Source organism: Hyperolius riggenbachi, chromosome 6 (genome assembly GCF_040937935.1).
Source record: "Hyperolius riggenbachi isolate aHypRig1 chromosome 6, aHypRig1.pri, whole genome shotgun sequence".
Lineage (NCBI taxonomy): Eukaryota > Metazoa > Chordata > Amphibia > Anura > Hyperoliidae > Hyperolius > Hyperolius riggenbachi.
Genome location: NC_090651.1, coordinates 74,494,571 through 74,512,671, shown reverse-complemented (window position 1 = coordinate 74,512,671; position 18,101 = coordinate 74,494,571). Strand labels below are relative to the sequence as shown.

At 43.4% G+C, this 18,101-nt stretch overlaps 1 protein-coding gene across 1 annotated transcript; it reads right to left on the bottom strand.

Moving 5' to 3' along the window:
- Positions 1 to 652: 652 nt before the first annotated feature.
- Positions 653 to 16,975, bottom strand: DYNLT4 (dynein light chain Tctex-type 4). Its single transcript, XM_068242531.1, has 2 exons — positions 16,816 to 16,975; positions 653 to 3,406 (listed from the first exon to the last, which is right to left on the bottom strand). Exon 2 carries the CDS (start codon positions 3,395 to 3,397, stop codon positions 2,687 to 2,689), a length of 711 nt encoding a protein of 236 aa, XP_068098632.1. The 5' UTR covers positions 3,398 to 3,406; positions 16,816 to 16,975; the 3' UTR covers positions 653 to 2,686.
- Between the last annotated feature and the right edge of the window lie 1,126 nt (positions 16,976 to 18,101).

Sequence of the window (18,101 nt, the reverse complement as noted above, 5' to 3'; positions counted from 1 at the left end):
TGTTATGACATCTTGAATCTCCCATGAGGTGGATAAGTCAAAACCTGTCAGAGGTTTAGAATTGTCAGTTTAAAAATTACTGAGTAAAGGCTACAAAGGCACGTTCTTGTGTGTACACATGTATATTTTTTAAATTTTAGCATGGTGTTAAAGATGAGCTGACTGCTCACCGTTTACTCCAGGGTGGCTGGTCTAGCACCGGAACAGTGCTGAACCTATTCATGTGCATTGAAGTGAGCGGTAGCAGGCAATCAGATGCTTCATGTCACACACATCACCCACTAGTAGACAAAAACAACCCAAATGCAGTAGGTTCACTGGCTGAAGTGACAGCAGCTGGTTCAACTGTCTGAGTTGGGCCTCGATGAAACTAGCTGTCAGCAGTAAATGGTGACTGACTAATAGACTTGTTTCACAAATGCATGTGCAATACCTGAAAGTGTTCCTTTACAGGTACAACTCACAGCTGTGACATTCTTGTGTGGAGTTTTTTTTTTGCACTTTTCCAATGACACTTTGTTTGATCGTGTTAGCAGGCTGTGCTCCTCTGGTGGTAGGAACAGTAAAATTGCTGTGCGCTGCCTGTGTTGCACACTTTCTGTAAATCCAATAAACTTCATTTCACTTCTCCAAATATCACTGTCTCCCGTGATATATTTAACTGATTTTTTTTATTGTAATCGATTTATACAGGAAAATTGTGACAATTAACAAGGTTGCCCAAACTTTCACATCCCACTGTATATATACTGTATACAATATATTCCAGAGGCACTTCATTTCTTCATAGCAGTTTGAGTACCAAGCCAGCTTATGGCAAACCAGAACTCTAGGAGTGTGAGGGGGCTACAATGGACCAAAAACTACTCATACTAAAATGCTATGGAAAATAAGTTTACTTTCTTGAAACAGAATGTACTTGCAATAATTCAGGTTGGAGTGAGCTTTGAGATGTCTCCCACAATGCATCACTGCTGAAATATGCAAATCACCCGTTATTGTCCCTGTAAGCTAAACACGCCTCCAGATCCGTTGGAATGCAATGATGTGTCAGGTTGTTTAAATATACAGAGCCATAATAATCCAACATGCATAAGACTGTTTCAGACTGGTTGGTCTTCATCAGTACATGGCATGGATTAATGTGGCTCTATGGGGTAGGACTTGAAACACCCAGTTTCACAACAATTTGAAAGACTGTATGGAGCAATTCAGATTTAAAGTGGTTGATTTTTTTTTTGTGTGTGTGAAAATTCAGTCCTCTCCTTACATTGCAGAGATGTTAATTTCAGCATCACAAAGCGAACATAGTGAATCCAGCGCAGGAGATTTGAATGCAGCCATAGGCCGTAATAGGAATTACGGCTATAGCAGTGCACAGGGAGTAACTTTGGCGCCATCAGAAGACAAAGCTGAAGTTACTTTTAAAACACAATTCGGCTTCCAGCAATTGTATTTGAATTATTTCATTCCCCACCATCCATGGCGGCCTGGAGGGGGAATAGTATTTAGCACGTCCGGGAACTTGTGCAGCAGCAGGATCAGCCATATACCGGCTGTATCCTGCGCCCAAGTCTCCCGCGCCGATTCCTCTCGTACGCAACACAAAGTATTGTACCAAAGAGTGCTAGATGGAGAGGTCCTTACACTGTAATCATTTGGTCAGCCTCAGTTGCACAAGGCTTCATGCTTTCAATTCAAGCTTGCCATTGTTGCAGAGAAAATATAACGTGAAATGGACAGCTACGCAATTTAAAACTGCAAATCATAGCGCCCCCAAGCAACATGCCCCAGTAGTGATGGCCATGGCTATAATAACAAGTGGGGGCCACTATAGCCCTTCTCAGAAGTGGAATGGAAGCAAGGCCTGCTCTACAAGGGAGGTTGTTAAAGTGGATCCGAGATAAACTTTTACTCATTGCATAATTGTGTTCCTTTCATATAGTTTATAGGGCGTTCCTCAAACCAAAACAAAAAAAAGTATTTGGCTTAATACTCTCCCTATAAACTAAACAAACCTCGCCCACAGCTTTTTAGAGTGCCTTGGCACCGTAGCAAGGGCTTATGGGAGCTCAGTCTGGGCAGGAAGAGGAGGTTACGAGCCAGAGATTTCAGAGGCAGAGGGACTGAATTTGTCACATTACACATAGGTAAGCTGATAGCATCTCCAGCCCTCAGCCTGTGACAAACAGAACAGGGCTGCCCTCATTAAATCACAGGAATAAATAATCATAAACTATTGAAGCTGTTTGCAGCTAGATTTGCTGGGCAAACTATCTAAACTTTAGATAAGATATATAGACAAGTTACTTGGTATAGTTAGTTTTCCATCTCGGATCCGCTTTAAGGAGACAAGCTTCGGTCCCCTGTGACCCTGAACCCTCCATGACTGCAGGGACGGTTTTCTTAACAGTTACACAATGACATTAAAATTCAAAATGGCTTGAGTGGAACTGACAGATTTCATATATTTTTAAATAGAAATCGTGAAATCACTTGTGTACTGTACAGTGTGAATACTCATAACATGGAGTGTGAGAGATCTGTCACAGGCAGCTAGAGCCGCTAGCATTAGTGACTCTGCTGTGCTCAGTCAACTGCGTATGACTTGACTTCAGTCATAGTTTTTGTCTTGTAGTGCATAATACAGTGAGAACAACATTTTTCATCTGCTCCTCTCCAAACGTTATTCATAGTAGAGTCCATGTACCATGGCAATGGCAAACAAGTTAGCATTTGAAAATGATGCAGAAGCAAAGTTATCCTGCTGAGGGTCCCACAGGGAGCGGCTGACCACATTGACCCCTTGGCTGCTTTTCTGGCCCAGAAAGACATTGCACACCAGCTTGTACCTGCCTGGGCACTGCTCCTTTATCTTACTGCGGATGATGTCAGACAGGTTCTGTGTCAGTTGGCCGCTGGTCAGTGGGTTGTAGTTTGTGTCTAGCAAATAATTCTTCATAACAGCCTCCAGAACCCTTTTGGCCCAGGTGGGGTTGAACTTGCAGCCTTCATCAGGCCCCATCTTGTAAGTGTTTTCATATCGAATTTCTTTGATGGGTTGATAGAGGGGGAGCCCAGAGAAACTGACCCGCCCGTAGTGGGCCCAGGGCCCCAGAGACAGGCGCTTATTTAACCCCATTGCACAGAGAGAGTTCTTACGGGAGAAGGGGGAGTTCATAGTGCTGATGACTGAGTTCCGGCGGGAATATGCAGTATGGTGCTCCTCAATGCTTCTCAAACGCATCAACGGACGAGGAGACATGTCTATAGTGTGGGAGCTTCTGCGAGTCATGAGGGCAGCCGGCCTGGAGGGTGTTTGGCCTGGGATTTCTCCTGCTGCCTGGGCTAATTGGGCCAGAGACACGTCCGGGAGGGATGAACGATGAACAGCCATTGTCCTGATCTGAAGAAGATACAACAATTCAATGATAAGTTACAAGTTACACAAAAAGGAAAGCTATTACAGTAACAAGAAATTCCATTTTTGTTGACAAAAATCAAAACTTTCAGTTTGGCACTATATGTTGAAAGCTTGAATGATTTACTTTTGTTCAAATCTAAAACAGTCACCTTTGTAAAATGAGTTGCAAAGAAGATACATCTGAGCTTGCTATCAATTTTGAAAATTCCTAAGCCTTGTATACATGCTTATCTTCCTGTCGCCGATCAGTGTTTAAAGGGCCAAACACGCTAGAATTAAGGCGGCGCGCACAAACGAGCGACTGCGCTCATAAAACATTACCTGGCAAAAAGAAAAAGCAAGGAGTTTAAAGTGACACTGAAGCGAAAAAAACAACAAATTGATATAATGATTTGTATGTGTAGTACTGATAATTAATAGAACATTAGTAGCAAAGTAAATAGTATCATATTTTTATTTTTTTATAACATTGTATAATTCTGTCATATTTGCAACTACAAACCACACTCTGTATTTTAAACTATAAAACAAGCAGAGCTATTGACCCTTTGAACTTCCCTGCAGTAAAATCTTATCTAAATCTGCCTCTGATTGTTTAATGTATCAGCGCTCCAGAAAACAGCACTTTAGCCAATTTAAAGTTTGGCCGGAGCACTCACAGAAGCTCTTTTGCATATAAAACTGGAGTTTCTTAACTCTTCCTGTACTGGAAACAATATTATAATCATTTTTTTTGCTACTAATGCTCTGTTTCTTAGCTGTACTACATATACAATTCATTATATCAAGTTTATTTTCGCTTCAGTGTCCCTTTAAGCATTGTTCACACACCAATATTCCAAAATATTATGATGTTTGAATACTGCACGGTCAAGTGGAAGTGACATTTCACACAACATGCATGCTCTGAACAATGTCATTTGAAAGATGAACATACCAACCAACCACTCAATAGCTGCTCAACAGTTGTCAGAATTGATCTCCCAGTCGGGTCAGCCAAAATAGCTCATCATTGTCATTTAACATAGTCTGGCTACTTTTTTTTTTATATACCAATCGTCTTCCAGTATAGTAATATCTGTCATTCATTCGATGTTTCAAATGACTTTTATCCAACGTGTGTACAAGGCGTAAGAAAGCATTTAGCCCTTCCCACACACTACACAGTGCCTTTATAAAAGGGCTAAGTAAAATAGTATTGATGAACAGTTTCTTATTGCAGGCAGGAGAGAGTGGGTGAAAAGACTTCTGTAAATGCTTTATTGTACACTACTTGGGGAAAGAGGGTTGATAGAAGATGGGGAGACTGCCAAGCTGTAGTGCTGGCCACCGAGAGTAAAACTCTCTTTGCAGTGGGAGGAGGTGGGCAGGGTCAGGTGATCTGCTTTGTGTTGGTGAAGCAATTCCCACTCTTCTAACAGCACAGAAGTATAGGACCAAGCCAACCAGGTACTTTTAAAATATATTTGTTGCAAAAACGTGCAATGCAGAAAACCTTTTTGTATTTCTAATTCATGCAAATTTATTTAATGCATAAAAACATAAGTCTGAATTAGAGCTTGAAAAATTCTACAAATAGTGCTACATACATTTCTACAGCTTTCTCATACAAAGAAGCTGACCAACAAGCGTTACATACCAAGTCGTCGCCTTCCTACAAATCAGACAGCAAAGGTCTAATCACAATCCAGACCCCTCCAGAGAGCGATACAGCTTTATGAATAAATTCAGCGTCTGCTCTGGGTATCTGAAGTATCAGAATTAACCATCGAGAGCTAAAGATGTTTAATGAGTTGTGGTTTGTTGCTTGGAAATTTTATGCGTACATTACAAAGATATGGCTTGTCACAGACTGATAACACCACAGCAAACTGTATCTCTGACGTTAACCCGGGGAAAAGATTTTACCAGGCTCAGGTGGAGGCTTAGAGTGACCAGGCGATAAAGTCACTTGTCAATGCTCCAGCCATGTACGTCACGGATGGGCTGGTGAGGATACGGGAGTATGCTGCAAGTCCTAACATGCTCAATGTTTGTGGAGATGACTCCTATTCATAAAGGATTATTGATCTGTCTTCAGATAGATCTGCCCAGAGAATTCTGAGGCTAGGCACACATGAATCCATTTTTTTCCAGCTGGTTTGATCACCATGACATCTATTGCCAGTTTACCCAATCAATTCACTGTTATTTTGGGCAATGTACCAATTGAAAGTGTGATTGGACAGTAAGAGTTCGATGGCTGCATAGCACTGTGCTGCATCGAGAACTACAATTCCGTTTGCAAGGTGCTCTGTAGATGTCTGCAATATTCAGTGGACAGTGTGGTGTAGAAATCAACCATAATTGAATTGATTTACATTCAAGGAGGAATTTATCAACTAGGAATATCAGACCATAATCAACCCATGTATGCCTTGCATCACCTGAAGTGGGCAGAGGACTAAAAGATACTTAACTCCGTAGTTGGAAGCCTCTGGAAGATCCGGAGGCTTCTCTGATTTTCGTAAAGCCCATCATTCTAGCACAGGTTTCCTCTTCATCTTCTGGGCGTGGTGGGCGTGGATGAGTGAAGCCGGACTGGACATCCACAAGTAATATCCAGGCATGCCCAGTAGAATAAATCTGCTTGTGCACAGCTTTTTGACTCCATTCATGCGCACTTTTTTCTACTGGGCATGCACAGATCTTTTGTGCCTATGCCCAGTTTGGATGAGCTCATACACAACCATCATGGTCAGAAGAAACCCATTGGACTCATTTGTGTCCAATAGGTGTAGAGCAGGGATGTCAAACCGGTCCTTTGAGGGCCGAGATTCTCACACATTTTCGACACAGCTCAAATTAATTGATGGAGGAGATAGAGGAGAGTGCCTCTATGGTGCAATACCTTTAATTCGGTTTGCAATTTGCAAAAGAAATGCACATACAAGATTGGAATAATTTGCAAGCATATCTCACATGCTCAATGTTCCACTCCTCAGACATCAACCGTGGCCAGCAGGGGAAATCAACAAGGGTACGTGATGGGTCTGGAGTCCAGGCAAGCTCCGTGTGCCAGGTGATAATGACGACGCATTTTAACACACCAGTGTGTGATCACAAATAGGAAGTGTGAGATAATGCTCATACCCCTCTGTCGACGTCCGAGGAGTGGAACATTGAGCATGTGAGATATGCTTGCAAATTTATGTGATCTTGTATGCAGGGCCGGGCCGAGGCATAGGCTGGAGAGGCTCCAGCCTCAGGGCGCAGTGTAGGAGGGGGCGTAGAATTCATTCAGCTGTCATTCCTAATTGTGTTTGAAGCAGAAAGAAATAAGAAAAGGGGATACATGGCAGTGACTGCAAGCCAGATAACTAGATATTAAGGTGCTGCAGAGGTTGTGGGCCCTGTGGCCCTCTTAGTCTAACAGCAATCAGTGTGTGACAGCTGAGGTGGGAGGGATGGAGAGGCGCACTTTGGTGTCTCAGCCTTGGGTGCTGGAGGACCTTGTCCCGGCTCTGCTTGTATGTGCATTTCTTTTGCAATTTGCAAACTGAATTAAAGGTATTGCACTATAGAGGCACTCTCTTCTCTCTCCTTTCTCTGATGCAGACACTTGTCAAATCCCACCGCTGAGAGAGCTGCATTGGATGCTACCTTTCCTCCTTTCATTGTCTGACACTGTCATTGGAGAACTGATTCACTTTGGACATAATATCTTTTAGTCCTGGTTGTAACATGCTGCGCACATATATTTGTCTATTGTGCAAATTAATTGATGGGTCTGAATCAGGAAAGGTGTGGTCCATCAGGTAGAACACATTCCTCTCTTTCTCAGTCCATCCTAAACACTGGCATGGATCTGGCCCTCCAGGCCTGGAATTAGCCACCTGTGGTGTAGAGGGACCCTGTGTGGGAATAGTGGGATCTGGGGGGATCAGGGAAGCCTCTGAATCATCCTTCCCACTACTGAGGTATCTTTTTTTTTAACTTAACTTCAGGTACCCTTTAAAAGGATCCTTAAAGAGACTCTGTAACAAAATTTTAAGCTTCATTTCTTCTATCCTATAAGTTCCTATACCTGTTCTAATGTGGCCCGTCTTACTGCAGCCTTTCCTACTTGCACTGTCTCTGTAATAAATCTTATCTCCTTTCCTCTGTCGTGTCTGCCTGGCTGAGGCTGGAATATGTGGAATGTGCAGCACTGCTTGTCATTGGCAGAAGCTTTACACAACCCCTCCGAGCTCTGCATGAGTCACACAATAAGCTAGTTCTCAGCCTATGATACTGTGGTTAGAAGCCAGTCTTTTGTTTGTAAACACTGCCTAAACCTGTTCATTACAAACCAGGATTGCAGCAGGGAGTGGCAGAAACAGCACAGAGGGGCACAGGAGAAAATAAGGAATAGAATGGTATGCTTTTTATTGTAAGAATATTAGAGTACAGATTCTCTTTAAACCATCTGAAAAAAAGTTTCACTTACCTGGGGCTTCTACCAGCCCCCTGCAGCTATCCTGTGCCGCGCCAGTCCTCTACGATCCTCCGTTCTCCCTCTGCAGCTTAGTTTTGTTTTCGCCGGCCACTACGCCTGCGCAGCCCTGGCAACACGTATCTTAGCTCACATTGCCGTCTGCAATAGCGCCCTGCGCTCAGAGTTTTTCAGATGTTCTGTCAGATTTTAACTGCCTACTTTTTTCCGCGATAGCAGCCCTTTGAGGATTCTTTTAAAGTGGAACTTCAATCCAGAATTGAACTTCATTCCTATCAGTAGCCGATACCTACTTTTTTTTTTTTACAAGAAATCTTTACTTTTTCTCGAATAGATCACTATGGGCATCTGTGTGGCTGACACAGTGTGATGTCATGGCCATGGCCCTGACAGTTTCTTTTCGAACCTTGTTGCATTGTGGGAAATAACGTCTGTTTCCAACTGGCAAGAATACAGAGTCTGAAGCCCTAAAGAGAGTCTTAAAAAGAATCTGAAGCCTCCAAAAATATCTGGTTTTACTTGTCAGTTTTCTTCAGCATTAAAGCCATAGCTGAAACGCCGCATCCCCTGGCTGAACACTCAATGAATACCCCTGAAATCTCAGGGCAAAATTCCGCAACTTTCCAGGTCATGGATTTTGCTGCCCAGGGGAGGCAGAGCTTTGTGCTGTAGCTCTGCCTCCAGTCGCATCAATCTCAGTGGATCTCTGCTTCTCCCCGCCCCTCTCTGTGAAAGAAGACAAAGTTGTGGGAGGAGGCAGAGATCAACAGAGATTGACGAGAGTAAAGGCAGAGCTACTGCGCAAAGCTCTGCCTCTTCCAGGAAGGAGCCCCGAAATTTGCACCGGAGATTTTGGGGGTATTCATTAAACGTTCAGCCGCGGGGATGCAGCATTTCAGCTATGGCATTAATGCTGAAGAAAACTGACACGTAAAAACAGGCATTTTTGAAGGCTTCAGACTCTTTAAGGTGGCATTAAGGCATTAACGATAACATTCTGATTCTATTATAATATCAATCGAATTGATACATTTTAAGATCTATTCCATTAATTTGATCAAATTGGATAGCAGCTTTACTTCTGTTAGTGGGCCCGAACAATTGGTATTGTGATTGAATTGGAGGATTGATTGTCCAAAGAATCGGAAAGTTAATGGCCACTTTTAGTCTATCTCAACGTTAGTGGGTGTGTTTATAGATAATGGCAACTGACCTAAGAGGGAAATGGAGGCTGCCATATTGATTTCTTTTTAAACAATGCCAGTTTCCTGGTGTCCTGCTGCTCTTTCCTGCATTAGTAGTGTCTGAATCACACACCTGAAACAAGCATGCGGCAAATGTCTGATTTGTCTGCTTGTTCAGGATCTATGACTAAAGCCCGGTACACACTTTCAATTCTGATTGGCCAATCACTGACCAATTATGCCTCCTCCATGTAGTATAAGGGTTAACAAATATTGAATACTATGAATATATTCATATAGGTAAACCCACTAACTACATGGAGGTAGTAAAATTGGTCAGTGATTGGCCAATTAAAATTGAAGGTGTGTATGAGGCATAAGGCCTAGTTCACAGTGCTCAGTTGTGTTGCCCAACTCATTGCCTATACAATTCCATGGGGCTATACACAGTACTATGCTGTAACGGATTGCGTTATTCTAACTAATTTGTTAAAAAAAAGTTTATGTCCATTCTTCATTGCAGTTCACACTCATTATAACGCGTGCATTATGCAACTGACCATGGTGAATCCAGTCTTAGGCTAGGTTCACAGTGCTCAGTTGCATTGCAGAAAACTTACTGCCCATACAATTCTATGGGCCTGTTCACAATAATGGATCGCGTTATTCTAACTTGCTGCAAGCAGGCTCTGCATTGAAGTCTATGTCCAGTCTCCATTGCAGTTCACACACATTTTAATGCATGTGTTATGCAACTGACCACTGTGAATCCAGCCCAAGGCTACGTTCACAGTGCCAACGCACGTTGCGCTGCTATACAACGTGGATAAAACGCAACGCAAAGAAGCAAGTAATGTGTTGCGGTGGCATGCGTTGTAACGGAGGCCTAAAAATGAAAAATTGCATCACAGGTGTGCAACGTTTGTGTCGCACATTTGAGTAGAAAGCCCTTCCTTTTTAAAAAGAGATGTGCGCATGTGCAATGGCTATAATGTAGTGCGACGCAGCGCAAAAATTCAAACATGCGAGTGTTACCATAGACTAACATTGAACGAGTCAATGCATGATTTGCATAAACGCAGAGCAGGATCTGCGTTATTTTTACGGACCCAGTTGACACGCATCGCACCGCATTCACTGTGAACTTCGCATTGACTTTTCATTGCTGTGCGATGTCTGCCGTTAAATGTCCGTCATGACGCAATGGAGCACTGTGAACGTAGCCTCAGGGCTCGTTTCCACTATCGCGAATCTGCATGCGTCCAACGCATGCAGATTCGCACATGTAATGCAAGTGAATGGACCTGTTTCCACTGTAGCGTTTGCGTGGTGCGTTTTTATGAGCGGTGAAAAAACGCACAAAAGAGCCAACGAATTCGCCTGCTAGTGGAATGCATGCGAATCGCCGCTAATGTATTTAATAGGGAAATCGCATTCGTTTTTTTACGCGTTATTTTACGCGATTACGCATGCGATTCTGCATAGGAACCAATGTAAATTAACACAGGCAGTGACATGGTTAAAAACGCACATAGCCTATCCTATGCGAAATCGCATGCGTAATCGCGTAAAATAACGCGTAAAAAACCGCACCTGCATGCGATTTCTTCTGTGGTGGAATCCAGGCGATTCCGCACCGCTACAGTGAAAACAAGCCCTAAAAGTATTTGAGGCAGAGGATCAGCAGGACAGCCAGGCAATGTGTATTGTTTACAAAGAAATACACTCACCTAAAGGATTATTAGGAACACCATACTAATACAGTGTTTGACCCCCTTTCGCCTTCAGAACTGCCGTGGCATTGGCATTCGTGGCATTGATTCAACAAGGTGCTGAAAGCATTCTTTAGAAATGTTGGCCCATATTGATAGGACAGCATCTTGCAGTTGATGGAGATTTGTGGGATGCACATCCAGGGCACGAAGCTCCCGTTCCATCACATCCCAAAGATGCTCTATTAGGTTGAGATCTGGTGACTGTGGGGGCCATTTTAGTACAGTGAACTCATTGTCATGTTCAAGAAACCAATTTGAAATGATTCAAGCTTTGTGACATGGTGCATTATCCTGCTGGAAGTAGCCATCAGTACATGGTGGTCATGAAGGGATAGATATGGTAAGAAACAATGCTCATGTAGCCTGTGGCATTTAAACAATGCCCAATTGGCACTAAGGGGCCTAAAGTGTGCCAAGAAAACATCCCCCACACCATTACACCACCACCACCAGCCTGCACAGTGGGAACAAGGCATGATGGATCCATGTTCTCATTCTGTTTACGCCAAATTCTGACTTTATCGAGACTCATCAGACCCGGCAACATTTTCCATTTGTCTTCAACTGTCCAATTTTGGTGAGCTCGTGCAAATTGTAGCCTCTTTTTCCTATTTATAGTGAAGGTGAGTGGTACCCAGTGGGGTCTTCTGCTGTTGTAGCCCATCCGCCTCAAGGTTGTGCGTGTTGTGGCTTCACAAATGCTTTGCTGCATACCTTGGTTGTAACGAGTGGTTATTTCAGTCAACGTTGCTCTTCTATCAGCTTGAATTAGTCGGCCTATTCTCCTCTGACCTCTAGCATCAACAAGGCATTTTCGCCCACAGGACTGCTGCATACTGGATGTTTTTCCCTTTTCACACCATTCTTTGTAAACCCTAGAAATGGTTGTGCGTGAAAATCCCAGTTACAGAGCAGATTGTGAAATACTCAGACCGGCCCATCTGGCACCAACAACCATGCCACACTCAAAATTGCTTAAATCACCTTTCTTTCCCATTCTGACATTCAGTTTGGAGTTCAGGAGATTGTCTTGACCAGGACCACACCCCTAAATGCATTGAAGCAACTGCCATGTGATTGAATAAATAATTGCATTAATGACAAATCGAACAGGTGTTCCTAATAATCCTTTAGGTGAGTGTAAATATGGCAGTCTTCATAACCTGGCAAGAAAAAAAAAAGGGGGGCAAAATGCCTGATTCCTGTTCACTTTACTTATCAATTTTCTTTAGACTTCATTAGAATTTACAAATGCATTTGGGAATGATATGTTTCCATGAGCCACGTCTGATGCTGTTTATGGTTACATTTAACCTTTCAGTGGAATTTATGATGAAAATAAGATCAAATTATGACTGTTATAAAAATAGTGAAGTGATGTATTCCTTTCTTGTTTTGTCATAATGAAATTTCGTTAATATGGCTGGGAATTTACCATCCACTCTGATCATCATTTTGCTTTTTAAAAAGATTCAGTGAACACAAGTGTAATATATATATCAGTCTGAGTCAGATTTTCAGAGATCTGATCTGGTTTATCGAGAAGATTAGATCATTGTGCAGCTGGTTTGTGAGGAGTGTGGGCAGCTGGGAAAGGAAATCCAGCAAAGAAAATGTATTAGTTGTTCTCATGCAGATGTCAGATTGTTATTGCTGTTTGTGTACTCAGTGAACAGAATCACTTCTCCTTCTGTCCAGGTAACCCCAATCATACAGGAAGACAGAGGTAATATCTAGAACAAGGTAAGGGCTGGTACACATAATGCAACTTTCCATCAGATCGATGGGTCAAATCGATAATTTGACATGTCCGCTCTGCTCCTGACCGATAACAGGATCAATTTTCAGTTCATTACTGCACAAAATTGATCCCGTAATCGATCGGAAGCACACTGGATCTGTGGGAAATGATCAATTCAACCCCTCAATCTGACAGAAAGTTGCATCGTCTGTACAAGACAACTTTTATATCGCGCTTTTCTCCTGCTGGACTCAAAGCTCTTCAGAGCTGCAGCTCCTTAGGCCCCATTCACACTTACAAAACGCAAAACGCTAGCGCTTTTGCTAGCATTTTGCTCTGCCGATTTTTGGCAATAAACGCCAAAAAATTCCCATTCACACTTGGGGCGATTTTCCATGATCGCGATTAGCGGTTCTAGCACTAAACGCAATCGCCGGGAAATCGCCTGAAAATGGTGCAGGATACAATTTTTTGGGGGGCGATTTGCGTTAATCGCCGGCGATTAACACAAATCGCCCAAGTGAGAATGGGCCCATACGTTATTGCACTGGCGCTTTAAAAAGCACTAGCGCTTGATCGTTTTGCAGAAATCGCCGGCAAAATGTTCTTGTGTGAATGGGGCCTTAGGTTCCATGGGCGATCAGGTTCATTAGGGAGCCTTGCCCATAGATTCCTTACTGTTTAAGCCGTATTCAAACCCTGGTCAACTCTAACCTTAATCTAAAGCTTGATTACACCATCCTTTTTGTAAAAATTTGCACTGTTCTTTTTAGGCAGGGCACACACTTGTGATATCATGGGTGGTTTTTAGTGTTTTTAGGGCTTATTCACATTAGGGGCGATTTCGTGGGAGGGTTTAGCGCTGGCAAGTTTAAAAATCGCCTTAAAAGCACTTGTGTAATGTTCGTTTGAGTATTCTCACATAAGCGAAGAGCTTTCTATCCAATCGCAAACGCGGCTCCTGTACCATCTTCGGAGTGTTTAAGATTCAATAGAAAGGATAGGGAAATCGCTAATCGTTCAAAAAAGCGAGTTGAAAAGCGATTTGGCAGTGTCCTTTTAATGAATAAATACATAGGGCTTGATTCACTAAGACAAATAGCACGCCTTATCAAAGTTAACACGCCTTATCAGAGTAGCATAGCGAGTGCTACGAACCCACAGGGGCTCAGGGCAGGACGAGTGCCATTGCCAATTAGCAGGCATAAGTTCGCTGTTACTCTGATAAGGCGTGTTAACTTTGATAAGGCGTGCTATTTGTCTTATAGTGAATCAAGCCAATTGTATTTATTCATTTCCGGGGCAAAGAGTTTACTTTTCAAAGTGAAAAAAAAAAAAAAAACGCTACATAAAAGCTTTTCTAAGCAAAAATCGCTCTCAGGTCTAGTTCACACTGGGCGATTTTTCAGCGATTTGCTGATCACTGGCTATCAGCAAAATGCTTTTGCTAATGCAGTTCAATGGTAGTGTTCACACTGTAACGATTGCCAGTGATTAGCGATTTGCTGATGGTGCATGCAGCATTTTTGAAGCGATTTTGGAGCAATTGCATTTCAATATTATAGAGTCACAAAACGCAATCACTTATAAATCGCTTTCCTGTACAGTGAAAAAACAGCTTTTTGCTGATCGCCGGCGATCAGCAAAACGCTACCAAAGCGCCCAGTATGAACTAGCCCTTAGGCTATTTGCACACCAAGACGTTGCGTTAGGTGCTACGTTAAGGTCGCATAACGTTCACCTAACGCAACCAATGGTGGTGCGGGAGAGGACGGTAGAGTGAGCCGCGTTAGGCAGCTCTATCCGTATAAGGTCTCCCAGAGTGGCGCTGATTGGCCGGCGGGACCACGTGATGCGGAGCGAGACACTCCTCATCCCGTGGTCCCGCCGGCCAATCAGCGGCCGCCAGTGCAGTGAATATTAAGTAGCCATGTGCGCGGCTACTGTAGCTGCATTTTCCCGCCCCCCACTGAGCATGTGCAAACAGTCTAACGCGGCTATAGCCGCTCTAACACCGTAGCATGCTGCACTTTCGGCAGAACGTGCAGCGTTACATGTAACGCAACGTGGGCTGTGTGAACAGCCCACTTGTGTTACATTTCTGTGCGTTGGGGGAGCGTTACAGGCGCACTAAAGTGCGCCTGTAACGTTTTAGTGTGTAAGCAGCCTAAAAGGACTTGGAAAAGCGCTTTCAAAATTGCTCAATAAATTGCTTAGCACCTGTGATAGCGCTGGCGATTTATAATGTGAACTAGGCCTCACTCTGTGATCACGTTTTTTTTCAATCACTGTTTTTCATTTTCATTTGTAATTTTTCATATTGCGGCAAAATACATTAGAGTTAGAAACACATGAAATATGCAGAAAAAAAGGCTTAATCCTGTCCAATTTTTCACCGCAGAGAAAAACGCAAAAACAGGACGCAGCCAAACACAAAGGAATTCCCAATTCAGCCCATTGACTTTGATTACATGTGCGGCGGGGTGTGTTTCCTGTAGTGCGGCAAAACACATGATTATCATTCAAACAAGTGCGCGCTTTGCCTTAGAAAGAACCCCAGCGGCATGGACTGGAAAGAATGAGACAAAGACTACATTCAAAAATGACAGAATTGTAACCTTTCCCCAGTCTATCCAAAAACATAAATACAGTATATGGATTTTTTATTCTGATCAGGATTATTTTCTGAAACGACCTTATATCAAAATATACGTTAATGTAAAGGACTGTTTTAATAAATGGAAATGTAGGAATATTCCCTTGGACATCCTAAAGGACACCTGAAGTGAGAGGGATATGGAAACTGCCATACTTATTTCCTTTTAAACTATACCAGTTGCCTTACGTCCGGTCCTGCTAATCCACTGCCACAAATACTTTTAGCCACAGCCCCTGAACAAGCATCCCGATCAGATTGTCTGATTGAAGTCTGACTGGGTTAGCTGCATACTTGTTTCTGGTGTGCGATTCGGACACTACTCCAGTCAAAGAGATCGACAGGACAGCCAGGCAACTGGTATTGTTTAAGAGGAAATAAATGTGGCTGCCTACTATCCCTCTTAGGTCAGGTGTGGTGAGAGTTATATGGATATCATATCACTTTCACCTCGGGTTCACTTAAAGGGAAACTGAAATAAGAGGTATATGGAGGTTGCTATATGTATTTCCTTTTAAGCAATACCAGTTGCCTGGCTGCCCAGTTGATTCTCTGGCTACAATACTTTAAGCTATAGACCCTGAACAAACCCTGAACAAGCATGCAGCAGATCTGGTGTTTCTGACAATATTGTCAGATCTGACAAGATTAGCTATATGCTTGTTTCAGGTATGATTTAGACACTACTGCAGTCAAGACCAGCAGGGCAGCCAGGCGAGTGGTATTGCTTAAAAAGAAATACATATGGCAGCAGAGGCGTAGCTAGGGTTTTCAGCACCCAGGGACACAGACAGTTTTTGTGCCCCCCCCCCCCCCTCCTCTGGACAAAATGGGCGTGGCCACACATCAGAATGTGGTCATAGTCATGGGTGGAGTCAAAAGTTATTTCGATAGCTATATGTGCCCCCTTACCTCATTCAGATTGCCAGATGTGCCCCCCTTTAGTTAGCCAGATGTGCCCCCTTCACCTTGTTTAGATAAACAGATGTGCCCCCTTTAGATAGCCTTATACTGCTGCTGTTAACGCTTCTGCAGAGGGAGGGAGAGAAGCAGGGGCACTTCAGGCAGCCAGTGAGCTTCATCTCCCGGACTTCGGGGAGCAGTTACTGTGCTGAGCGCCCTCACAGTGCTGCACCCTGGGACATATGTCCCTCCTCGCCCACCCACCCTCTGTATGGCAGCCACCATATACCTCTCACTTCAGTTGTCCTTTTAAAGCTTCCTCTTCCTCATCAATGCAGCTGAGATGAAGAGGTTAACAGCAGGCCCTGTGGGCGAAGTAGCCACTTGCTAGACAAATTGTAAGGGGGTGGAGCACAGGGCAAGCTCTCTCAGAACATTGTACCTTACAGCGCGGGCAGTCTGTCCTAAAGAGCCTAGTATGCCCCTTGGCAAATTCATTCCTTAATGTCCCCTAAAAATATATCTCTATATAAAAGTAAGCACAAATTGTAAACAGTGTTTTTTGGTGCTGCCCCCCCCCCCCCCCCCTTCCCCCAATGCCCAGGTAGCTAGAAGTCTATTCATACTACAACAAGCAGAGAAGTCGGTTCTCTCTTACCACACTAGCTGGCACGGGCCGGGCATGTGTTGCTGGGCTTCTCAGCCAGGCACTGACACCACTCTCCAAGTTACATCTTATATGAACGTGTCCAGGCTCGCCCCCCCCTGATTCCAATGTGCTTTGCCTGGTTTAATCATTGCCAGGGAGAAGGAGACAGATCGATGCCAACCGAGCATGCAGAGCAGAGGAGGGCACTGAGCCAGCACAAATACTGGGTCACCCTGGCAACAACCCATGCTTCCTTAGCTCCTATTGTTCAACTTTTATGTTTCCATATTATTTATTACCGACCTGTTAATTGGAAGGTTGTTGACATTTCATTAAGGGTCCATTGTTGGGGAGTCATGTAATCAGTGCACATACCTATCAGCAACAGGCAAATATCCCACATTCTTGTGAGGTTTGCTTGTATTTTACACAATGGTGTCAAGAGGATCAGCACACTGTACCAAGAAGGCCCTGTACATTAATATTTAGACTGGCCAGTTATAAAAGCCGCATTCAGGGCTGGTGCACACCGAGCGGCTTTTTCAGCGTTTCTGCAGCCGCTTGCGGCTGCGGATCCGCTTGGTCAATGTATCTCAATGGGGTGGTGCACACCAGAGCAGGAGGCGTTTTGCAGAAACGAAAAATGCCGGGGTGAGGCATTTTTTGGATTGCGGGTGCGTTTCTGCCTCAATGTTAAGTATAGGAAAAACGCAAACCGCTCTGAAAAACGCCTGTTCAGATCGGTTTTGCCGGCGTTTTTGTTACAGAATAGAAAAATAACAAAAAGCGTTTCAAAATCTGCTAGCATTTTGCGGATCTGCTAGCGGTTTTTGGTGTGCACCAGGCCTCAGGCAGGAACAACACTTCAAGTGGACCTGAACTCAGAACTTCCTCTCTGCACTACAGTGTGGCCTTTTAAAAGCCACACAGTATTTACTAAAGGGGATTATGTTGAAAGGCCACGTGATATAGCATTGTTTTCTAACCGCCAGCTCCAGAGCACAGTGTATTCTTAAAGAGGAACTGTAGTGAAAATAACAAAATAAATACAAATTTGCATTTTGTTATAATATATTTATAGATTATTTAGTCAGTGTTTGCCCATTGTAATATCTTTCTTCTCCCTGATTTACATTCTGAAATATATCACTGGTGTTGACATTTTTAGTTGTGCTAGGTGATCTGTACGGAATGTTCGTTACTGAGAGTTCTATGCACAGAGGGAGTTATTGCTTGCTTGGCAGTTGTAAAAAGCTGTTATTTCCCAAAATGCGGTTCACAGACAGCTACATTTT